The 24415-nt window shown below is 49.5% G+C and overlaps 7 protein-coding genes across 7 annotated transcripts in view; 4 read left to right on the top strand and 3 right to left on the bottom strand.

Annotated features, from left to right (window-relative positions):
- Positions 1-254: 254 nt before the first annotated feature.
- Positions 255-5067, top strand: UREG_03510 (uncharacterized protein; the record flags this gene model as incomplete). Its single annotated transcript, XM_002543947.1, has 2 exons — positions 255-272; positions 526-5067. 2 exons carry the CDS (start codon positions 255-257, stop codon positions 5065-5067), a joined length of 4560 nt encoding a protein of 1519 aa, XP_002543993.1.
- A 1427-nt stretch (positions 5068-6494) lies between these two features.
- UREG_03509 (uncharacterized protein) lies at positions 6495-9370 on the bottom strand (the record flags this gene model as incomplete). Its single annotated transcript, XM_002543946.1, has 5 exons — positions 6495-6805; positions 6860-7412; positions 7466-7744; positions 7810-9261; positions 9332-9370. 5 exons carry the CDS (start codon positions 9368-9370, stop codon positions 6495-6497), a joined length of 2634 nt encoding a protein of 877 aa, XP_002543992.1.
- A 2326-nt stretch (positions 9371-11696) lies between these two features.
- Positions 11697-12250, bottom strand: UREG_03508 (uncharacterized protein; the record flags this gene model as incomplete). The annotated part of the gene is made up of 2 exons (XM_002543945.1): positions 11697-11819; positions 12059-12250. The coding sequence occupies 2 exons, from the start codon at positions 12248-12250 to the stop codon at positions 11697-11699; spliced, it is 315 nt and encodes a 104-aa protein (XP_002543991.1).
- Positions 12251-14756: 2506 nt separating this feature from the next.
- UREG_03507 (uncharacterized protein) lies at positions 14757-15302 on the top strand (the record flags this gene model as incomplete). The annotated part of the gene is made up of 1 exon (XM_002543944.1): positions 14757-15302. The coding sequence occupies one exon, from the start codon at positions 14757-14759 to the stop codon at positions 15300-15302; it is 546 nt and encodes a 181-aa protein (XP_002543990.1).
- Positions 15303-16310: 1008 nt separating this feature from the next.
- UREG_03506 (uncharacterized protein) lies at positions 16311-19674 on the top strand (the record flags this gene model as incomplete). Its single annotated transcript, XM_002543943.1, has 2 exons — positions 16311-16624; positions 16713-19674. 2 exons carry the CDS (start codon positions 16311-16313, stop codon positions 19672-19674), a joined length of 3276 nt encoding a protein of 1091 aa, XP_002543989.1.
- Positions 19675-20212: 538 nt separating this feature from the next.
- UREG_03505 (uncharacterized protein) lies at positions 20213-20715 on the top strand (the record flags this gene model as incomplete). Its single annotated transcript, XM_002543942.1, has 2 exons — positions 20213-20657; positions 20708-20715. The coding sequence occupies 2 exons, from the start codon at positions 20213-20215 to the stop codon at positions 20713-20715; spliced, it is 453 nt and encodes a 150-aa protein (XP_002543988.1).
- Positions 20716-21246: 531 nt separating this feature from the next.
- UREG_03504 (uncharacterized protein) overlaps positions 21247-24415 on the bottom strand; it is a gene marked incomplete at both ends in the record, with an annotated part of 3579 nt that continues 410 nt past the window's right edge. The window contains one exon of the mRNA XM_002543941.1: positions 21247-24366. Coding sequence (XP_002543987.1) covers positions 21247-24366 — 3120 coding nt within the window. The remainder of the gene's footprint in view (positions 24367-24415) is intronic.

Below are 24415 nucleotides of genomic sequence, written 5' to 3'. Positions count from 1 at the left end.
TCTGGCCCTATATACTATCCCACGTGTTGCTATAATCCTCAGCTGTGGTGCCTCTGCACGCAGAGACCTTGAAATAGCAGCGTCCTCACCAGCAAAGTCGTTCTGAGGCTGTATAATATACTGCATATCCACGATCAGTATTGCTCTCCCTCTGAGCCTGTTTGTCCGGGCTTGCTATTCTGCGGTCATTCAACCGTTCTTGCTTTGCTGCATCTATATAGACTTTGTTAGTATCGAATGCTTTGTGAAACAAGATGCCAGTTGTCATGATCGTACTTGCTTTGCTTCACTCCATTGTTGCTGGACAATAGAGCTAATCAGCAGAATTGTATAAGGTCCCACCGCTCATTCACAAGTCGATTAGTCGACAAGTTCTGCCTGTTCATCCACCCAGCCCTGGGTGCATGGATCCGAATGATGTTTCTTCACATTCTCACAAAAGCACCTCTTCCACTTTGGTTCTGCGTATTCAGGACAGCGACAGCACTCCAACACCCATCCGCCCTTGTTCTTTCGGACGTTTAGCCAGCGTCGACTATGGAAGGCCGTCGTGGGAGCCGTTTTGGGCTTGACTCGCTGCATCGGAGCAGCGTGGCCGCGGAGTCTCTGGAGCCTCCGAATTTCGAGGTCGTGCTTCGAAATCTCAGCCACGACCAGCCCGTCTCCGTTGCCGCCGAAGAAGCAGAACGGGCAGCTCGCCACTTGCATAGCTTCAGTGCTGACCAGGCAGTAGCTATTTGGGACGCAGGAAGTCATCTTCTTGATGTCTCGAGTTCTACTGATGCGAAGAAATCTGGTTCAAGTCTGCTTGAAGCCATTTCAGGTCGCCAGGACCTACCCCTCCTATCTCGCCGCGCCCTATACACTTTTCTTTCTCGTCCCTGCTCCCCTGATCTCATCCCCGCGCGAGTCAATTCGCTGGTTGCGTTATCCGACCACGGCAGAAAAATCGACTTCTCTGACAATTCAGTCCTTCCTACTGTCGTGTCGTGGATTGTACCGCTTTATGACGTTCTTGCCTTGATTCGAGCCAAGAATAAAAAGCTAGGAAGACCCTACAACTCGTCAGCCCTAGAGGAAACAGCTTTTAGCGACTTGTTTCAACTAATTATCGATATAATCACTTTACAACGCCAGTCCCCAGCTATAGCTGATGTCGAATCACTTCTTAACAACCTTTTTGTTGTTTGCCGGAGCACTCATGTGACCGGAGACATAAAACATTCCCTCGCCATTTTCGACGCGGTTATCTCAAGTCTAACCATCCCACCATCAACCTTTAGCCCATTACTCGACGTCCTGTGCAGCATTCACGCTTCGATCAAGACTTTGGCAGGACCGACATCGCGAGTTGTTCGCAACATGGCCAAGTCGAAGAGTCAAGAAGAGATGGTGGGGCTATTACACGCCTTCCTCGACAATACTCCTGCAGGTCCAGACCGAAATCTAAACGTCACTCGAGGAGCAGTGGATATTTTCAGAGATCTGGTCGCAGCATATGGCCAAGAAGGCATGCCCAGCCTCTCTTTTGATCTTCTCATCAGCTCCTTAAAGCACGCAACCGACAAAAATGACGGCCGCATCGACACCGATATTCTTGAAGTTTGCTTAAATATGCTGCAAGGTGATTACCTGGATGTAGCACTTGAGAATAGATGGACAAACCTGATCCAAGTGATCCTCACTTGCTCCAGACGGGTTATTAGCCCTCGCCCCCAATCCGCGGAACCATCCATACCTTCCAATATCAACACCTCCGACGACGTGAAATCCAATATATCTGCTCACATCGCCCGCATCGCCTCGTCTATAGAGGCCACCTGGCCTAGCCTCAACGAAAACCACAAAACTGACGTTTTACATTTATTTATGAAGGTCCATATGCTACTAAGTCCCAGCCAGTCGGATCTAGCGTTGCAACTACTCGATTCGCAAAAACTCTGTCATGTTGGGTGTGATGATTGGATTTCAACCTCCTGGGAGTTAGTACATAACTTCATTCAAGCCCGTGATAAAGCACCCGAAGTTCGCATACTAGCTCTTAATACGTTCGAGAACGCTTACCTTACCGGAGGCGCCTCCTCAGCGTTTGATTCAGAAGGCTTTATTGACGCCCTCTTACATGGCTTCGAAGACGAAGGATCAGCAATGTATCTTGAGAAGCTAGTTGCATTTCTTGTGACGGTAGCTCTCCGCTCAGACGACCAACTCTTCAAGCGTTTGATCGACGCTTTGAGCTTGCCCATGAAGGCTGATGAAGTTAAAGAGGACCTTTCTCCGACATCTGTGTCGTCACATCCGGTATCCCAATCAATTTCGTTTACCAACGTGCTTTTACCTTCGCTGTCAAACCTCGCTTGCGTCGGCTTGGTGCAAATATTTTTAAGGTCATTGCTCAAACGCCCTTTAATCGACTTATCCCTCCTATTTGAGAGATTAATTGATATTGCACGGTCACCACAACGGCCCTCCGATGCGCGACTAACAGCTCTCAAACTGCTTTTCAGCATTCGTTGCGATTCCACCGGGTCGATATATGTGGTCCCTACAATTGACAGCAGTTTTTTGTTCACGGTTTTGTCTCGCACTATCGACGTAACTTCTCGTTCAAGCGTCACCGAAGATTCGTCAAGTGATCGGAAATGGAGAAATGACAGTCAAAGCGGTAGGTTGTCGCTTAAAGATCCGTCCTCCGGCCCTTTAATGTCGGAAAGCCCCCATAGAACGACGGAGAATCGTACCTTGAAGTGGAACTCGCCAGTATGGATTACGGACGAAGGCAAGACGTTGCCGGAAGAGCCACCTGTGAATCCAAGCAGCTATGTGTGTGCATTTCGAGCTCACTCTACCGAGGAGCAGCATGGACAAGAACCACATGTCCTACTCCCAATCAATTTTTGGGTGGAGACCGTGATCGCCCTTTTGCAAAGAGAGAAGAACTGGGACATCTACAGCTATGTACTCGCACACTTGGAGCCACAGCTCATGAATAGGGAGCTTTTACGCAACTCCATGCCACAAATCAAACTGCTTCGAAGCGTGTTGTGTGAACAAATCAAGAATGAAAGTTTCCATGAACCTCTCGGCTGGACTGGTGTAAAGAAAGGAGATATTGCCGTTTGCATATTTGCAGCTCTCACCAGCCTTGTTAGTTTCCACCAGAGTTTTGCAAAAAGCGAGCAAGATGAGACGGTCCGTACATTCATGCTTGGTATCGGGTCTTGGGAAGCCACATCCCGTGGTTGCATCCACGCACTTTCGGTTTGTTGTCACGAGATTCCGTTGTCGGTGACTAAATCGCTGCATGCCATACTCGATAAAATGTCCAAAGTCATGACTCGGACTCATATTGCAGTTCATATTCTGGAGTTTCTTGCTCTGCTTGCTCGACTACCAGACGTCTATGTAAACTTACGAGATGAGGAAATCCGCACGATTTTTGGAATTTGTCTTCGTTATATTGAATCTTCAAGGGAGCAACGGTATAGAGCAATTGATTCTACGGGTTCTCGATCCGCCTCCCTACCGACACGGTTTAGCGGTGGTCCGAAAGATACCGCTTCGACTCCAGGAGTGCCAACTGCAGATGCAAATACTTCCGACGATTTATCAAGATATGTCTACCATCTGACATATCATGTGATGGTCTTTTGGTTCCTCTCACTTAAACTTCAGGATAGATCCAACCATATCAGCTGGATCACAAAACGTCTTGTATTCACGGATGAGATGGGAAAGGAAGTCATTGAGGAGCAGAGTCAAGTTTTTATGGATTTCATGCAGAGAGTAGCTTTTTCTGACTTGGGCGATACGATTCCATTTGAACGATTCCCCCCAGCAGAAAGCGATGGACCAACTTCGAAGAAAACATGGATCGTCGGAATGAGTATTGTTACCGTTGAAACTGCTGGTGCTACCGGTCTCAGTCAAATAACGAAGAGACAGGCCTCTGGCACAACATACGCTACTTATCGGCAACTCACAGCTCCCGTTTTACCACATCAAATCCCAGTTAGTCCGTCTCCACATTCTATTGCAGATGAGCAGTTCAGCCGGATTTTGCCTTCCCACATTCTCATTCAATTGACAACTTCCGCATTCCCAACTCCCGTGGTTACGCAGCCGCTCCCGCTTCCCGAAGACGATTTCACTCGTAGAGCAATCAGTACTTTCGATAGGAATGATATTGTTGACGGACACAAAATTGGCGTCATTTTCATTGGTGAAGGACAAACCGATGAGACTCAAATCCTTGCAAACTCGCATGGAAGCAACGATTACGAGTTTTTCCTCAGTGGCCTAGGCACAAAGGTCTCCCTCGAGAATGCGAAATTCAATACTCAAGGTTTACGGTACGGAGATGACGGTGAATATACATACGCATGGCGCGATAGGGTCTCTGAAATCGTCTATCATATACCAACGATGATGCCTACGAATCTAGAAACCGACCCGCAAAGCGTAAAAAAGAAGATGCACATTGGCAACGATTTCGTCAACATCATCTTCAATCGTTCTAATAAGGATGTTGCACCCGACACTATTCGAACGCAGTTCAATTTCGTTAATATCGTGGTATCTCCGGTTTGCCGTGTGTCGGCAGAAGAAACACCCGTAAATTCAATTGAGGATTTCCACAACTGTTTCTACACTGTCAACGTCGTAAGCAAACCCGGCTTTCCAGACCTCTCCTCCGCTGCGAACCGGAAAGTCATATCAGGCAAAAACCTTGCCGCCTTCGTTCGGCTCATCGCACTCAACGCCTCTGCTTTCTCCCTTGTTTCGAGCCGCGGCGGCGAACACGTGTCATCCTGGCAAAACCGCCTTCGCGAGATCCGTCGTCTCCGCGATCGGGCCTTTGCCGCGTCTGTTGGAAGCTCAGACGTGACTACTGAAACCGTCTATCTTCCGCAGCGCCGGCACACCAAAGCGGTCAACGTCCAGTCCGAAGAAGCGACGCCAACGCAGGGACTCAGAGCCAATTTCGGCACAGAACGGAACCTTTATATCGATAATAATATCTTCCAGAATTTGGACTTTTCGCGTTGGAGCAATAGTCGTACTTAAAAAGAGGTTTCCTTCATCTTTTTTTGTTTTTTGAGATTTCCACAAGATCAATTCTGTCCTCTTTTTCGATCCCCAGCTCCAGTTGCGTTATCTCATGAATGTCCATGGCCTTCCAATTATCTATTTGTTTTCTTTTCTTTCTTTTTTTTCTTTTTTTGAAAAAGTTTCGCAAATTTAATGGCTTGTACTTACACACATCCCTTTCGTTGAGCGTATTCCTTTCTCCCTAGAAAAGAGAGAGAGAGAAGGTGATCTCAAAGGGACTTCGAAGTAGCGTTATAGCTTTCTTCCATGCATCTGCCCTCATGATCATGCAATATGAAGAATCATCTTTGGCTTTCTCTTTGGTCTTTTAAAGCGTGCCGAGGAATGGATGGGTTAGAAAAAAAAAATAAAAAATGGAACCATTACTCTTGATATCTTTGTGGTTACCTACAATGTGCCTTGATAGTCAAGTAAATCCGAGACAGATCTGCTGTCGCGCTTTGCCCACTTTTGACTGGGTATTATGAATGTAAAATCTTTAGAAATATTGAAAGTTGATAAAGCAGGGTGGTGATCATACGAATGAATCCATTCTATATAAGCTTGAAATCAAATACACAGACTCCATTTGAACGTCGCTATCCTTGTTACCGAACGAAGGTTGCCTGGGACAAAGAATGAAAATGGCCCTTTATTTAAAAATAGAACGTAATGGACACGCGAATACAAATAGTGGTAACTGTCATCGCACTCAACCCCAGCGCCAAAATGAAGACATAAAAAAAGAAAACAACTCTCTTTTCCCTGTCCGTACCCAGCCGTGTATCTTGCAGAATGGGAGCCCTCTGAAAAAGAAAAGAAAAGAGAAAATAATAATGATGGAAAGGGCTCCCTCAGTATCGTGTGAAGAGCTTAGAAAAAAGCGAACAAAGCAAACAAGATACAAATGTGCAAGGGAAGTTGGCTAAATAACAATGGGTGGATGAGACACATATTCTGCATGTCTCAACACCATAAAAGGACACACGTAGGCTCTTTTGTCTCTGCAATCCAGGAAAAAACGAGAAGATATTAAAAATAATATAATCACAGTTTTAGATATTAAGAAGGAGGGAGGGGGGTTTGGATGACCTGCAGTCAGACCATTTGTAGAATAAAGGTTAGGCGATCAAATGTGAAAGTTGGGGGAAAGGTTACGGCTCCCATGGGCAATAATATGTGCGTGGCGCAAAGACACCCGGGGGGCGCGATTGGTTTGATAGATTCGAATATCAAGAGGATATATACCCAATTGCCAGACAAATTGGATCTTACGCCAAGACTTTTGGATACATATGTGAGGCGAAGGGTTGAAACCAAGAGACTTGGCCTAGGCATGGTGTTATTGATCCAATTTGGCTGCATGTAGATTCATCCGACGGATTGAACGTCCGAGCCTGAACTTATTTATTGTCGGCCGTATCCACCAAGTCAATGCTGGTACTACTGCTTGGAGCAGTACTTCCACGAGAGCTCGGGATACCACCAGTGAAGCTGCCGATATCCTCGCAAGAAGAGTCGACGTCATTTGCAGGGCACATAGTGTTACTGTTTGGTGCTGTCGAAGAAACGGATGGGGTTTGTTTGCCCAAATGCTTTTCAATAGCAGCGATCTGCTTGCCGAAGCTGAACTTTTTGAGTTGGCATAATAACGGGAGAATATGATCGACAAGTGTTTGGTATTCATCGCCTTTTAAGACCTGGAGTACTTTCTCTGTGGCATTATTAGCACCAGTTGAACCTAAATCACTCAAACGACAATACATACGGACAACATAATTTCCAAATTGATCTCTCATGAGATCGAGAAGAGGGTCTCCTCGCTCATCAAGGGTGGTAAAGATCCGAAGGATGTCGAGACGATCACTATTTCGACCAAATTCAATCGTCTTTTCCACGACATTGCTGGCAAATTTGTGCTTCGAGTAGGTAACGAGGTCCGAAATCACAACAGCAATCATCTGCGCTCTGTCTTTCTCCTTTCCGTTCTCGATGACATGCTGAATCACATAGTTCCCAAATTGATCCGAGATAAGGTTACCGCTGCATACATGGAGCTCAGCCAAAATGGCCTCGCGATCCTCTTCATCACAATGCTCAAGCATACGCTGAATAACGCGGCAACCGTAGGAATGGACCGCCCAGCGTTGGATTTGGCCTTTGAAGTCGTTGATGATGAATTGTATATGAGCTTGAGGCACCCGTTCGATGGCCTTTTGGATCACATGGTTACCGTTTTGATCCTTGACGCATTTGATAACATGATGCTCCAATTCTTTGACTATTGCGGCTTGTTGGTCTAGGAGAACGTGTTCCAGTGCCTACCAAAGGTCAGTGTTGTTGAATAAATTTTAACACCCAGTTTTGACTTTACCTTCTGCACAACCCTACAACCGTACATCTGGGTTGAGAGGTTAAGAATATGGCCCATCATCTGCTGGGCAAGTGCCTTCTTTTGCGCCTGGTTGCCGTGTTCAAAAAGCTTTTGAATGACATAATTCCCAAACACATCCATCATGAGTTGTATAGCATTTGGTTTTATCTCTTGAAAAACGCGCTCCTTTTCATCGCTATTTGCGGTCTCTAGCTTTTGTTGGATGAACCTAGAACCGTGTTGATCGCCACTGAACTCGACAATATGATTGTAGATATCCTAAAAAATTGATTAGCGGGGTTAATTCGTTCAAAAGGCATCTTTATGTTCCCTTTTCTACTTACCTTGAGCTCGTATCGCTTGTTTCCCTTACTATTAGCCCTGAAATCGTCCAGCAGAGGACTGCGCATCGACTGGGAAGCATCTGGCTCGCGATACTGGCTGCGTGTGGTAACTGCAGTTGATATTCCAGACAACGGCGTCATCCCGTATAGATTAGCGAATTGACTCATTTGACCGGTGTGATAATTTGTGTATCCGAACGCCTGAGGCTGTTGCAAACCCCGCCTGTTGGGCATTGGACTGGAATGAAGGTACTCTTGCTGTTCACTTTGTAGGCTCCGCAGCTTCCGATCTAGAAGTTCTGCTGCCTGGCTATCAGAATAGTGGCCGGGAAGACGAGTCGGTGACATCACGAGTCGAGAAGGGGCTGGAGGTGTTCCGTGAGTGGAATAAAATCCAGGGTTCTTACCTCTAGAGTAGTCATTCTGGGAAGGGGATCCCATGATTCTTTCGCCATGGCGGGAGGTAATGGAGCGTTGATACATTGGGATTTCTGAGAAAGGCTCCAGGGTAAAGTCTTTGATAGCGGGAACCGAGAGTTCATCTGCAATAAATGGTGGTTGGAGTGATGTGAAGGTTCCATCGAACGAGGAGCGCGCAACATACGCTGGGCGCTGCGAGGCTGATTGGGATTGAATAACGTAGCCGTTGGCTTCCAAATCGAGCTTAGAAAATCTCTGTGCAAGGTCGTGGTGCGAGCGTGAGCCCACAGTCTCGTTGCCATCCGAATTGGAATGGAACGAAGAATGTGGTGAATGTGTTGGCCGTTGTGAAAATGTACTCAAGGAGTTACTCGAGAGATGCGAGTAGAGACCACCCATGGACTTCCCGGGTTGGCCAACGTTTGAAGTGAGGTTGCAAAGCCCCCAGCGAGCTGTTGACATTATTGTGCCCGTTGCTATCGCCCGCCCGGCACAGGAAATGTTGACCTGCTCGAAAATTTGGCACCAGCATTTAGGATGATTAAACGTCATATTAGTATCTCGTGGCGGGGTATTATTATTAATGAATCCGTTTGGGGTAGGCGTGCCAATCGTGCTCGCGGCCACGGATTGAGGATCAGAGTGAATATAAAGAGGTCGTTGTGTGGAGGTCTTGGCCGCTGTTCCAATGGCAGCGGGCTGAGAACTAGCAAAGTAGGAAGGGGAAGAGTCTCTGGATTGGGCTTTGGCACCCGGTGGAGTGAGAGAATGCCCATGGGAGCCGTTCACATTCCAAGGCAAGCTCGCCCGCGAATCCCAGCCATCCGATTCGGAGGTAGCTAACAGGCAACCGGAGCCTGATTTGCCTTCGATCACGTCGTGGCTCGAGCCTTTTGAGGTGTTGTCTGGGAAAGCGTCTGTAAGACGGGGGTTGCTCCAAAGATCGCCCTTCCAGTTTGGCTTGGTCATCCCAAATGCCGGGCCAATATTTGACGAATCGGTGTCATGGGGACGTTGAGACTGGCCTCGAACCTAGCAACCACAATGTGAGCCTCTTGTAACTCCAATGAGAACTGGGAATTAAGGAGAATTGTGGACGTACCGAGTGTACGCCCATCCCATTGCTTAGTCCCGACGCCATAATAGGTATTGCAGCAGAAAGATAATGAGATTGTATACGCCGGAATCAATATGCAAGGTATATTAACAGGAATATCGCTCTGGGGTATTTGCAAAAGATTTTGAGAAATATATTGTTATGAAATGCACAAGGGTTGATCACAGAGTAGGGTTCGAAATATGTTTTACGTGACTTAAGCCATATGCAGGAACGGAGGTGTGACCGGGAGCTGATAGAATTTGCCGTAGGGGAAACTAAGTGGTTCTTATCGTTAGTGTATGAGGTCAACAAACTGTCAAACAACGCAACGCAATTAGAAGGCGTGATTGAGCATAAGCTGAAAGAAGCGGGCTTGGAGCCGTGCGAGAGACGATTTCCGGAAGGCCTCACACGCTCGAAGTCGGCAGGATCCAATGTACAGCAGTGTAGAATATACTTGAGGCGACCGGAAGAGAGGAAGAAGAGAGACAGAAAGAAGGAACAAGTGAAAGAGAAGAGAAGATAACAAAGACTGGGGGGAGGGAGAAGTGAAGAGAGAAAAAGAGCCGAAAAAGAGTGAGGGTCGACCAGGGTATAAAGAAGAATAACATGGGGCCAGGAAGGTGGAAGGAGGAGTGACGAAGGCGGCTAAGGGGAGAATGCGTGTGCAGCCGAATGCAGGTCAGATAATCAGGCAAAGGCCGGTTCCGTTTTGGAAACGCGACCACGGCTGCCTACCGTGAACAGGACAGGAAGCTGGAAATCAATCGAGCGAAGCCAACAACTCACCTTCCGTGCATGACCTGGAAGCCGGGCGACTAGGCTTGATGCGTACTCAAGGAGCAGTTCGTTTGGGAGAAGGAAGTCGTCGCGAGAACGAGGCGATTATTGGTTGGACTGGCTGACAAGCTCTGCTTTGGCCTGCGGCGTGGTCGGGAGAGCAACAGAAAAAAAAATTATTGAAAAAAACGGGCAGTCGGCCGTGGCTGCGAGCAGCAGTGCGCGGCTGGTTTCAAGGGGGTGGGATCGAGAATTGGAGAGGAATTTGGAGTCGAAATGGAAGCTCGAAATTCCGTGGCGAGCGTTTCTGGGGTGAATCGAAGATGGGCGAATGACAGGGTCGATGAGGATCCGGGACGGTGAAGTCCAAAGGGCCGGAGGACAGGAACAAAGAGGGGCGGAGGGAGGAGAAAGGCACGAAACTGGTCACACCGACGGAAGCTTCATGACACGGCAGGAGGGCTGTGAGAGGGCAAAAAGAGCTTTTGTAGCTATCCTGATCTCCTTGACGACAGACGAGTTAGCAGGAGGGTTCAGTGGACAGGCAGCAAGTGGGTAGCGGAGGGTGTCAAAGGGATTTGGATGACGACGGAGTGGGAGACTAGTTCGGGCCATGGACAGCTCAGAAAGAGTGGTACAGAAGCAAGAGATGAGGGCGTACAAAGAGATTCGGCGAGTGACAAGTCGGGCGGCATTCCCTGGATCATTGGGCTCCAGCTCCAGAATCCGTGGGATGGCTGTACCGCAGAATCTGCGGGTGCGGCGAGGCCTGAGTCTGTGTGCGGTGGAGGAGAGGGGCGACGAGCAGAGTGAATGAAGACGGGGTGCAAGGTTCAGAGCATGAAGACGAGTGCAGCGGGCCGGGGTGGTGAAGACGACCAGCAGCTCACGAAGACGAGATGGTTGAGCAGCGAGGACAAGAGAGCGGCCGTCGTTGTTGGATTTTGCTCTTTTTTATGTTTGCTTTTTTCGCCCGGCTTCACGCTGTCGTCGTGCTGGCCGCCATGACTGGAGGTTCAGTTGCCTTCGAAAGATCAAACGGTTGAATTGCCGCTTTGGGACTGGAAGCAAAACACAAAACTGGGGCCCGGCTGAGGTAAGCGCACTAGCCAGCCACCAGGCTGGAAACTTTGCGGTTCGTCCCTGGGGGGGTGGCACCGATGGGGGCAGCGGGCAGGCAGCAGATGGTAGAGCAAAAGACCGCGTCTGGCTCTGGTGCCAGGCTGCGGGGTCGCGAGGGTCCTTGGGGCCATGTCCTCGACGGCTCATCGTCTGCGTCTTGGGGTGCGAGCAGGCTCCGACTGCTGCTGGCCGGGACTGACACACAACCGCCATCCCCAGACAAAACAGACAAGCAACAAGCAACAGCAAGAGATCGTGTTTTGAAACTTACCAAAATCGCCCGCACTAGCGTCAGACACTAGCGTATCCCGGCCGGAGCTGTGTCGCGCCGCCAATCAGAGCCGCCGCCCAGCAGCCACAATCTTACGACGCCCGCTAAACCTCCGTTTCCTTGGCGGTAATAAGCTTCATCAATACCACGGCGCTAGGCCCGACCCAGACAAGGCTCCAGCTCCACGGCGGCAGATCATTTTAAGGCGTCATCGACCTCCACCCGGCCCAGCTGTGACCTGTCCAGCGTGAGACTCTCCCCAAACCTGCCCATCACAGCAACCGCATCAGATCTTCTTGCCCCTCTCGAACAGCGTGTCTGTTGTAAGATGCCGGACAATGTCTGGGAAAAAGCCCCGGTGGCCACACGCGGGGCGCTCTAGATTCGACCTGTCATCGCTAATCTGCGACCTCAACTTTATTGAATCTTAAATGCCTCGCGGCGCTAAAAGAATCTTGATTGATCTGAATGCTAATAATACTCTCGAAGCTTTTTTCCTTCGCTCGGAGCCGGGCCGGACTTCAAGTCCAATCCTATACGTGCGCGGCGGCGCTTACCTTACCCTCAACCAGGAACCTGTCGGCCCGTTCCTCCCGCGCCAGCAGCCTACCAGGATCTCGAGCAGAGCTCACCCGTATCTTCTTCCGAGGCACGCTCCCCCCACGAGATGGCCCTGCTGAGCGAACGGCCATACGGGTGGGATCAGATGGTGACCAGCCAGCCGAGGCGTGTGCAGGAGTCACGGCCATCGTGAACTTACCGGGATCGTGGGTGTTGAATGCCTTTTGGGCGAATGTAACGGGGAGAACCACTGTACCACTTTCCGGCTCACACAAGCTGCCTAACGTCGTTAAGGGAACTCGTCCCCGTGGACAGCTTGGATACTTGGCCCTGCTAATACGGGTGATGCCAAAGACGTGACCGTTGCCTTGATCTTGATCCGTGGAGCGCCATGAGTTTGAAGAACCGCCTGTGAGCGGAAATCAAGGCCTTTAGACTTTCAACTGCAAAGTTTTGTCTTTAACAGACTTCGTCGTTTTTCCCTGTATGCATTGACACCATCGCGCTCTCTGGACCGGAGGATATGCGTCCCAGTGACACTAAGAGCATGGGTTCCTCGGCTAAATCGCAAGTGACGATGTAGGCACTGAGCCGACCCTGCAGCCGCCGCCAGCGCACCAATCCATGCGATACCACTAGACCCCCAAAAAGCCTCAGCAGGCAAGTACTCTCACCAAAGTCAAAGACAGGAGTCCGATTTCTAGAATCACGATGTACGGCTATGTGTAAAACGACAGGACCCAAAAAGACCTCAAGAGTTAGCTTGCAGAGGTAGTGCGACTCCGGGGCCTCTAGAGTACTTGTTAGGTGAAATGTACTGCAAACAACCGTTTTGCGTCACACAACAGGCAATGTCTCTTATTCCGCGCCAACTTTTGCATTGCTTTAGCTTGTACTTCTTTTCCCTCTTTTTAGATCAGTAATCATTGGACACGCGACGTTTCTCGAGACCCCCGACTTTCGGCACAACTTGTTGGGGATTCTGAGACACTCCACAACCTCTACGGAGGCCAAACCTATAAAATTGCACGTAGATAGAACAGTCCAGGGTGGTCAGCTGTGGTACAGCATTGCCGCCGCGGTCTTGCAACATCGAAGAAAAGAAACGAGACGCCCGGATCTGCGATGTTTGATCGTCACTGACGACCGACTCGGTACTATTTCTCCGTTGCACTTCCGTACCCGATGCCTCAGCGCGAACCTGCGTGCCGCCTGCGTCCCCCAGAAAAGGCCTTCTGTTGCCCTTTTCCGCACGGGTACGCATAGAATCACAGAGCATGCGGTGACTGTACCTCTGTAATCAAGAAACCAAGGTAACAAAAGGGTCTGGACAGCCGCCCGTGCGAGGACCAAGTCCATGGCAGCCGGGCGTGCCGCAGAGTCCATAATGGAGTAACTTCCTCAGCAAAAGCGCAAACAAGTTTGGTCTTTCCCTTCTGGAGGAATAACGTTGGTCTTGTGTGGCCGATTTAGGATATCCCTCAATGCCGTCCATAAGTTCGAATGACCCGAAACCACTTCCCGAGACTCTGGCGACGTGATGTCTTGTACATAACGTATGCCCATTCATACACAGGTACTCTTCACAAAGGAGGTTAACACCGAAAAGCGGCACACATCAATGGAAACATCGTCGTCTGTTGATGCAGGCTGCGCCAAAACCAGCCCCCATCACGTGCAGCACGACTGATCCTTTGTCTGGACATGCAGGAAATCGAAGCTCCGCCGGGATCGCGCAGTGACAACTCAGTGTTTTATGTACCACATTATTTTGGCGTTTCCTGAGATCAAAAGGCCGTTTGCGAACCTGCTAAAGTGAAGATATAAATAAAACCAAAGACTCGTCAACAACTCAATCCATCAACAAGAAGAAGAAGCGGAGGATGGGAAGGAACCATGACCGGCCTTTCAGGCTAATAATAGTTCATCGGATGGACCCCTTTTGTGGCCTCGCCAGGCGTCCTGAGCGTGTGAGCCTTGGATTAGTCAAGCAGAAAACAGTCGCTCCTTCTCTCCTTTTTGTGGTGACATGGCAAGGGACCCGCTGCTATCCAGGCACACAATGACGCTGATTGGCTGGGAGTCAAGATTTCTGGCAGGAGTGGGTAACCAATCAGGCCTCTTAGAAGAAAAGATTTCTGAATATGATTGGTTCACGGGGTAGTAAACTAACTAAAGAAGGCATGGTGCTGTTTACTCAAGCGATCATCCCAGCGCGACCTTACCCAGTCTGGCAAGGACAACACACGCCAGTCCTGTTCTGGGCGGCTGTGTGCTCGCTCCTTCCTGCCCTCACCCTTGCCCTTTCCTTCCTTCTCCTCTTTTTCCCATCTTTTCCTTCCTCATCCATCATCACCACCGCGAAAACCATCAACACCTCCGTCGCTCTCTCCAAAAGCAGGTATCGGCTCCATTCTTTTAGCTGTTTACCCTGCGGTCCATTCTTTCCATCCTCGTCCAGCAGCCCCTTCGCTCTTTCGAAACCCGCCCCTGCCCATCTCGCGCTTTGTGAACGAGACTCATCTACATCTTCCCAAACGAACTCATTCTCCGAGCTGCATATGCACGCTTGACGTGACCCGGCCTGGTCGTGCTGCCGTTCGCTTCGACACGCTCCCTCTACGCCTAATCTGTTTCCGCCAAACAAACTATACTCTTTATTTGGAAATCTTTAACCTTTAGTTATCTTCGACAATGGAATCTTTACGCAAGCTCGTTCGACGCGAAGATGATATGGAAGAACTCAGCTCCACCACAGTTAATCTGTTGATATCTTTGTTGGTGTTGATCTTGTTGGCGATCACCCTGACTGCCTCACTCCTCATCCTGCGCCGCAAACGCCGTGCCGCCAAGAAGGCGAACCTACCTATGTACAACGACCATGCGGCCGGCTCTGGACATCACCGTCGACTGACCATCACGACCACGCCCTATAACGGTAATGAATCGGTCTATGTTATTGACGAAAAGAGGAATCTCGTCGAGAACTCGTCTAGCCCCCCTTCCAGCCCGGTTCCAGAGATTCGTATCACGTTCCCCGAAGAGGAAGATACGCATGGCAAACGCAAGCCAGGCAGCGTTGTCGTTGTTCGCATTTCTGAGAAGGGAGGAATTGGATTGGAGCCTTATTCGGAGTCTTTGCCGCCCTATCAGGCAAATACCGCTGATAGGTTCCAGTCGCTTGATCTCGAACGCATAGGAGGATTGAAGGACAAGGACGACATGAAGCGCTATTCCTAAATCGCTCTGGGGGCTTCTTTTTAATTCCAAATCTCCGACCTGATCGAGCCTATCCTTGGTGCACTCTCCTCACGCACTTGTATCCCGAGGCGACCGTCTCCGGCACGCATCGCAACTACCGAAACCACCATACACACGCTTTATTATTCACAGCAAAAACATCGAATAATACCTGTTCCATCCAACTCTTCCCTGGCCTCGATGTCTGCTTGAAGTCGTCGCACTTCCTGTACCCTGCTATGTCCCTAGGGCTTGGAAGGCAAAGTGACGCATTTTCTTTTCTTGTATTCCCTTTTATTTTGGCTTTTTTCGAAGTGCGTTGTTGATAATGGAATCTCCTTGATTTTCACGAAACCGCGGCTTCGGAACCACCCCTGGTACTCGTGTCCGCTTTTTTATTCTGTCAAACGGTTATACGCACTTTCAATTCGCGCATGTAAAATCTTTTTCGGATACAGATCGATCTGCATTCTCAACTGGACTTTGGAACCGATTTGAGATAACTTCTGCCCTCGTGGTGGCACTATGTTCTGGAGAGTACATACTAAATCCTGATAGCTGAATTGGTAAACTTAGTCTAAATCGTCACGTGTTTATATCTTTTGAAGGCAGCTCTTTTCTTGGTAGCCAGCTGAAGTAGACTTGAGAATGCGACTGACAATTCCAATTTCCTTCGTATCGGAGATTTTCCACTATCCTCAGGCCGGCGACCCTGGGTTTGCACGTCCCGGGGAGCTTGCAGGACACATTTCGCAAAACCACCACCAGAAAACCCTCACCTCCGCCGGCATGCGCAACCAGTTCCGCAACAACAACTTCCCGTTTTCTATTGAAAAGAAACTGTTTTCGATGGGCAAATCTACTTGGTCCCTTCATCTGGCATTTTCCTTTGTGTAAACATCCCCGACCCGCGGGGGTTCCATCCTTAGTTAGCGACCCGTTCCCTGCAAAACCCCCTAATACGAAACGAAAGAAAAAAAAAGGCAACAGGCCCCGAGAAGCCCAACGATGAAACCCCCCAACCCCAAGGATCCCAGCGGCAGTGCCGGATCCCGACCGGCCGCAGCCGCTCAGCCGTCGAGCTCTGAGTACCGGCAGATCAAAGCACAGTGGGCCAATGCGCAATTGCTTGCGGAGGAAGAGGAGCGGAACGCGGCGCGGGCGCGGATGCTGGAGGCCCGGCGGAAGACGAGGCATGGCGCGGCGAGTGAGGAGGAATTGATAAAGGCTGTGAGACAGAGGGATGTGCAGCGGAATAAGGCGAAGGAGAAGGGGTTTAAGACTGTGCATGGTGGGGTGTTGGGCTTGTTCGGCTGGTTGATGTGAGTCTGCTTGCTATGGGCCCATTTTATCTTCGGGCAGGGGTTTTGTTTGGGGAGGCTCTTCTTGCTGACTTGGATGTTAATATAGGTTTATTCATCTGGTTGGGATATTCTTTTTCACGAAAGGGTTCTTGCTCACTCGATTGGTATTGGACACCAAGTCTGAGTGTTCGGTGCTCCCGTTTGACACCGCTGATTCTAGCATACGTTCCGGTGCGGCCGACGAGGGATGCTGGCATCCAAAATCGTTTGATAAAGCCGTCGTCGTCATCATCGACGCTCTTCGGTACGACTTCACCGTTCCTTTCCATCCCACCGTCGAGGGAAAAGAAGCACAGCTGTTCCACCATAACATCCCCGTCCTCTACGAAACGTCCGTCCAAAAGCCTAACAATGCTTTCCTTCTTCCGTTCATTGCGGATCCGCCGACTACGACATTGCAACGCCTCAAGGGACTCACGACTGGAACACTGCCTACATTCATAGATGCGGGCTCGAACTTTGCTGGTACTGCGATCGACGAGGACAACATAGTGGCTCAGTTATGGAGCATGGGCAAACGAGTCGTGCAATTGGGCGATGATACGTGGCAGGCGCTGTTTCCTGGCTATTTTGAAACGAACCTTACACATGCCTACGACTCATTCAATGTTTGGGATCTGTTTACCGTTGACAACGGGGTGACGGAGCATATCTTCCCACTTTTGCAAGCTGAGAATGTGACAAAGTGGGACGTTATCTTTGGGCATTACCTTGGTGTTGACCACGCGGGGCATCGATATGGACCAGACCATGAAGCAATGGCCGCAAAATTGAAAGAGATGGACGGTGTGATACGACAGCTCATGGAAGACATTGACGATAATACTTTGCTCGTCGTTATGGGTGATCACGGAATGGATTCCAAAGGTGACCACGGCGGCGAATCTGATGACGAGGTGGAAGCAGCTCTGTGGATGTATTCCAAGAGGAAGCTTTTCGGTCGCACGAGCAGCAACTCTGTCGAACCCCCGAAAACCGCAAAGGAACGCCCCGTTCCCCAAATCGACTTGGTTCCCACTCTATCTTTGCTGCTCGGTCTACCAATCCCGTTTAACAATCTTGGATCACCGATCGAAGAGGCCTTCGCCGGGCCCGATGGTAAGGATTGGAGGAACTTAGTTGCTGTTAACAGGCTTGCTTCTGCTCAGATCGAACGGTATCAACATGAATACGCACTTGCACGCGGGTTGGACCAAAGCCATACATCAGGCCCATTATCCTTGTGGTATCAAGCCGAGGAAAGATGGAAGGCAACCAAGAATATCAAGGATTCAAACTCTGCTACACTTCGGGAAATCTACGATGGCTATCGTGAGTATCAGAAAGATACTCTCAATGTTTGTAAAGCTCTCTGGGCTAGGTTCAATGTCCCAAGCATGATCTTGGGAATTGGGATCTTGACTGCTGGTATCGCAATCTTGGTGTACTATGCTCGCGCCATTCGAGGAGATCGAACAGATATTACTTTCCCAACCCTGAAACGGATTGGTATCGCGACTGCAGTTGGTGTTTTGGGAGGCATAGGCTCGACAGTACTGTCTCTTTTGCAAATGCCGCTTATTGAAGGCGCGGCACTCGGAGCAGCAGTTGGAGGTCTTCTTGCCGCTTTCTCGACTGTGCTATGGGTGCCAAAGCGAATCCAGTCCCCGCTGCCGCAGTCTCTGTGGAGCTGGCTGGCCGTTATCTTCACAGTTGCTCAGTCTGCCGGCTTTGCTTCGAATTCGTACACCATTTGGGAGGATCAAATCCTTTTGTTCTTTCTCTCTACCTTTGGCGTATTGGCTGCTGTCTCTTCTCTCAGGCAGAAAATTAAAGAAAACGCAGTCCTCGGTTTGTATCACTCCCTCCTTTTTGTTGTCCTGGGCAGAATTGCTTCTCTCTCTCGACTTTGTCGGGAAGAGCAAATGCCTTATTGCAAGTCGACGTACTATGCTTCAGGTACATCATCGACGTCGGCACCATGGCAGCTCTTGATTCCTTTTGCCCTATCGCTTGTTCTTCCCTCCGTCATCCGGTCCTATTATCAAGGAACGAAATCATACGAGGGATCAGCCATCTTCTGGATAGGATTTGCTTTTCGCATGGGACTCCTTTTCTTGGCAATGTACTGGATGCTAAACGCAGCCGATGATGGGAATTGGCTTGTTTTACAGTCTGGTATGATTAAGACAACCAAGGTTGTTTTGGCCCAGATTGTGCTTGCTATTGCATTTGCCGCCGGGACGACGACCTTCGTTTGGGCCAAGCCTTGCGTTAGCATTGCAATGACGCCGAGGGTGCAGCCCAGCCCCAAAACGTCTGTGACAATCTTTGGGTACGCCAATATTTATGGAACCCGATTCTTTATTCTCGTGATCAACTTTGCACTCGCCATCATTCTCTTGCAGAAGCCAATGGGCGGTGGCACAATTGCGCTTCAGATATGGCAAATCCTTTCCCTCCTCGAAATCCTTGACACCAACGGTCTCACCACCAGCAACTCCTCCATTGGACCCATCGTTCTCGCCATCCTCGGCTCGTTTCACTTCTTTACAACTGGTCACCAGGCTACACTCAGCAGCATCCAGTGGGACAGTGCCTTTATCCCCCTCAACACCGTTCGATACCCTTGGTCCCCGATCCTAATCGTTCTTAATACTTTTGGCGCGCAAATCCTATCTGCTGTTGCTACTCCATTAACTACTCTATGGAAAAGACCTATCGATTCTCGCGGACCTGAAGGTGTAAAGGATGCTGATGATACCCCGGGAAAATCTACGAAACGCCTTGTAGCGGACGTTGCACAAGCAGCCGCGACGCATACCTTGTATTATGCGACTGTCAATCTGGCCACAACCATATGGGCTGGTTGGCTAAGAAGGCATCTTATGCTTTACCGGATCTTCTGCCCAAGGTTTATGATGGGCGCCGCAGTGCTTGTTGTCGTGGATATCGTTGTGCTTTGTTTCGCTGTTGGCGGAGTACGATGGAGCACTATTAGTGTAGGGGAAGTGTTTGGATGGGGGTGATATCTGCGCGATTGAACGCATTTTAAAGATTTAGGAAATATAGAAATGGAGCAATTCAGGTTTGTACTATATATTTGGATTTTGAAGGAACTAAAAGTCGGCCCTTTGAGGGCTAACGCTGGCCTTTGGTTAATGTTTAACTACAGATCTAGAAGATTGTAACTAATACATGTAAAGACTTTTACCTAGGTAGCTCTTGGATATGTCGGTGGCCTTTTCAATTTTGCGCTTAGCCAACCTCTCTTATGTGCTCAGCTCATTCCATATCTCTGCCAAGACCTAATATCATGTGACCTCAAGATGGCGCTAAATAGCCGCGGAAGCCACTTAAGTTTGTTATCGCGTCTATTTGTGAGCGCCAACTCCACGACTTCTCTTCTGCTTAAACAGTTGGGACCTCTAATCTGCTATTAATCCGGAGGAAGGGGACATCGATCGTCCAACTCCAAGTCTTGCTTTTGCTATACATGCGCAGTGGTTTTCCAGTTAACATCAACACCACTCAACAACCAACCAATCCTTTGGCCAATTCGTTGCCATGTCCATGAACGTCGGCCTCTCCACCCCGCGTGGAAGCGGAACATCCGGCTACGTCCAACGCAATCTTTCTCTCCTCAAGCCTCGCGACAGAAGCTATGGCGCCCCATTCCAATCAGACGCAAACGGCGACGACAGGCCGGCGTTTAAACAGCGGCAGCCCGACAAGCAAATCCTAGAGCACGATCGACGGAGGCAGATCGAAGTCCAGGTTCTCGAGGAGCAGGACCGGTTGGAAGAAGAGAATGAGAAGTTGGAAGAGCGCATCGCGGACGACAAAAAGGAAGATGGTGAGGAGAAAAAGTATAAATTGTCAGAAGAGGAGATTGAACAGAGGCTTGAGGAGCTGCGCACGCGGTTGACCAAAGAGCTGGAAGATGAGTTGGCGGGGAAATCCCGGTCGGACCCGAGGGATAGGGATTATCGTGGTGAGAAGAGGAAACAAGGTGATTCTGGTGGCGATGGCAGAGGGAAGAGGCAGTTTAAGACGTACCAGGTTCATGAGCTGGCGGAGGCCAAAATCGAGGAGAGTGATCGGTTTAGAAGGGCCTTGGGAATCAAGGCGGATGGCGAAGATTCTCCAAGAGCCATGGGTCGGAGGAGAGATTGGGATAGGCCTGATCGCCACGAGAGGGACGACAGGAGAGATACGAGGTACAGGGAAACTAGGGACGACAGAGCGGATGGATACAGAAGCAGGTATAGGAGGGACGACTCGAGGTGATCAAATGGCGATAAAGTGCATTTTCAGGCGTTGGCGGCGTTCAGTCATCTGCTGTGATGTGGGTGCTACTGGCAAGGCATGCGACAAATATGACTGGATTTTCAGCTCCATCCTGATGATATTTATTATGTCCAGCGCTGCAACTTGTGATTTTCGACATGATCGACTCGACGACGAAGTTTTTAATTAAATTCGAAATGATTTGCTAGTCCTGATTGAATGCAAGGACGGAATGTTATGCCAAACATGATCCTACACCAATGACTCCATATCTTCTCCATACATCCAAAATTCAACAACGATACGTTCCCCTAAACAAATTGCTCAATAACCCATCCTTCTTTCCTATCCTTCTTTTGGATCACCTTCTTCGCAGGGAGCGGCCATCCTGTGCTGCCAGGATCCCCAACCAATGAAGGGATAAGCCAGCATTCCCTTCGCTCGGGTGACCCTCCCAAGGACTCCGTCTTTCCAATGGGTTTTCCGTATTGGATCAATGGTGTTCCTTGTGCCAACGCAGATAGCTGCAAACCGCTGACTGGTGTCAAAGGAAACATACGCACTTTTGGGACATGCCCAATGTATGTCGCTGTGGATTGTTGCAAGTGTGAGTATACCAGGTATTGGGGAAGTTCACTTGGTGATAATTTGGCCAGATTGGATGATGGGTGGATGTAGACCGCTTTCTCGTCCAGTTCCCTCGCGTGTCCGTCTCGGGATGCGAAGAGGGTTAAGTATGGGACGTCAATAGCGCGCTTTGGTTTTCGTTCCATTGCTGGCGGCATGGGCGCAGCATCTGCACGGATAGCTATTTGGTCAATGAATCCGGCGGCGGTTATCTGCTTCAGTGCCCGGATCTGTTTGTCTGATGGCTCGCGTAGACGAGGCTCAAAAGAACCAAGTAGGCCTGGATTATTTACGCGCACCAAATCAGACAATTGGCGACGAAGCTGAGCGGCTTCTTTCATCGCGTTCGGACGAAGGAACATCTGCGAGCAGAAAGTCTCCCCGTTAGGGGCGAAAGCGTACGCGCACACTGCAGCCATAAACTTCAGTGTATCCGTTTTATCATCGTATTTGCTGAAAATTCGATGAGCTTTGTTGTATGCTTTTCTTCGTTGTTCTCTAGCAGTGTCCTCGAGCCGATCTGCATTAGAATACACTCCCCCCTCTTCGTCCTTCGACGGCGGAGACAAATCGAGTTGGCTTTCCTGAATGAATAAATCTGAAACGGCCAAGGCCGCGACCATAGCAATAACATAGGGCATACAGCCATGCTGGTGACCGATGTAGAGCATTTTTCCAAACCTCGGGCTCAACGGGTATAGGGACATATATCGCCCTATTTCTGTTACTTGATCATTCGCAGCCAGCGCGCCGAGGTACCTGAGCAGCTTTTCCGCCTTCGCGAGAGCAGCACGATTCGGGGGCGTTGGGAAAGGGAAGTTAATGACGTGATGCAATCCCATGTTTTTCATCTGCAGAACAACGCCTTCGATTGGCGTACGAAGTATTTCAGGCTCCGTATACTCTGGAAACGCTTCTTCATACACGGCGGAAGAATATAGCCTGTAGCAATGGCCAGGTCCGGTTCTACCAGCACGTCCAGAGCGCTGGCTAGCACTAGCTTTACTAATCCACCCAACTTGGAAGCTCTGCACGCCCGTGGAGACATCGTATTGTTTTTCTTTGGATCGGCCACAGTCGAATACATATCTGATGCCCGGGATAGTCAAACTAGTTTCAGCAACATTTGTTGCCAACACTATGAGTCTGGAGCCTTCTGGTACTGGGTCGAATATTTTGAGCTGCTCCTTGGTAGGCAGCTGGGAGTACAAAGGAAGGATATGGACTTTTGCCGTCGAGCCCATTGATCCCTCTTCTTCGTCAAACTCATCATCTTCCTCGTCGTCGTCCAATCCTTGAATCTCAATATCACTCTCATCATCCTCTTCACCTTGTAGTTTTAATTTCTCTTCGCCAAACTCAACGTCTTCAGCCTCTAGAGACGCTTCTGCAGGGGATATTTGGACTTTTGCCTCAAGATTATGGGATGCACCAGTGGGTTTGAGAGCCTGCTTCAATCTTTTGGCTAGGAGTTTTATTTCGTTCTGCCCGGTCAGGAACACGAGGAATCCGCCAGGGGGTAGCTTTCGGTGGCCTCTGCATACTTTGCGGTACGCTTCTTCAACATAATCGCGATGAGTGCGGCGTGAAAAGTGAACAGTGACAGGGTATTGACGGCCTTCAGCTTGAACTAAAGGCGGTGGACCCTGCTTGAAAAGATTTGGATTTCGGATGAAATCCGAAATCCGTAAGGTTGCAGACATAATAACCAGGCTCAGCGGCCGTATGGAAGGATTTTCTGCACTCATTGATTTCCTTAAATCCACGATACGGCTAACCATACCGATCAGGAGGTCAGTATTGACGCTTCTCTCATGTGCTTCATCGATGACTATGATAGAATATTTAGACAACGAGAAGTCCTGTGCAATCTCTCGTATCAAAACACCGTCGGTCATGAATTTAATGGCAGTTTTTGAGGACACCGTGCTGTCGAATCGGATTTGATACGATACTCGATCAGAAAATTGCACCAGTTCGTCACCGACTCGTTTGGCCATACTTACAGCCGCAACACGTCGCGGCTGAGTTATGCCAATCATGCCGGGATTGTCACTCTGCGGATTACCATAGCCTGCTTCAAACAGAAATTGTGGGAGTTGGGTAGTTTTACCACTGCCTGTTGCGCCCCATATCACAATACATGAGTTATTGTATATCGCCTCCATAATCTTCTGCTCTTCTCCAACAACAGGCAACTTAAGTCGAGCTTCTTGGATCTCATCGGGGCGATTGACCGGCACAGAAAAGGCCTTTCGACTAGGATCGCCATTCGTCGTTCGAAGCTCGGGCGGTAAAGGTTCCTCTTCCACCGGCGCTGACTTTGTTGCTTTCATTGCTTTCGATACTTCTTCAGAAACTGGAGCCGGGAGATGATCTGTTGGTTTAAAACCAGCAGCCTCGTTGATTTGCTGGATGGCCCAGCTTTTAAAAGCGGATTGCCGTGGAGCAACCTTTTTATTCGATATCTCTTCATCTTCATCTTCATCCTCTAATTCTGAGGATCCGATATCTTCATCGTCATCACTAGGCTCGGAATTGTTTTCCAACGCTTCCTCGTCCCCACTGCTCCCACTTCTATCTGAACTTGACATTTGACCTTCATCTGCGGATAGCTCTTCGGAATCGAATCCTTCCCATTCGGGTTCCTCAGCCGGTTCTTGAACCGGCTTAATCTTCGGGGCGCGTTTCTGGCGTTTCTTGAGGACGGGGTAGCCATCTGCACCAATCTCCAGAGGCCGCTTCAAACCACTTCCAGTCTGCGCTCCTTTGACAAGGCCTAGTGTAGGAATATCCTTTGAAACCTTCGAGGCGGATAAGATAGTTTCGTCTTCAGAATCAGTCTCGCCGGTG

This window comes from Uncinocarpus reesii, genomic scaffold (genome assembly GCF_000003515.1).
Source record: "Uncinocarpus reesii 1704 scaffold_2 genomic scaffold, whole genome shotgun sequence".
Classification (NCBI taxonomy): domain Eukaryota; kingdom Fungi; phylum Ascomycota; class Eurotiomycetes; order Onygenales; family Onygenaceae; genus Uncinocarpus; species Uncinocarpus reesii.
The sequence above is the reverse complement of the archived record's forward strand: the minus strand, read 5'-3'. Positions and strand labels throughout refer to the sequence as shown.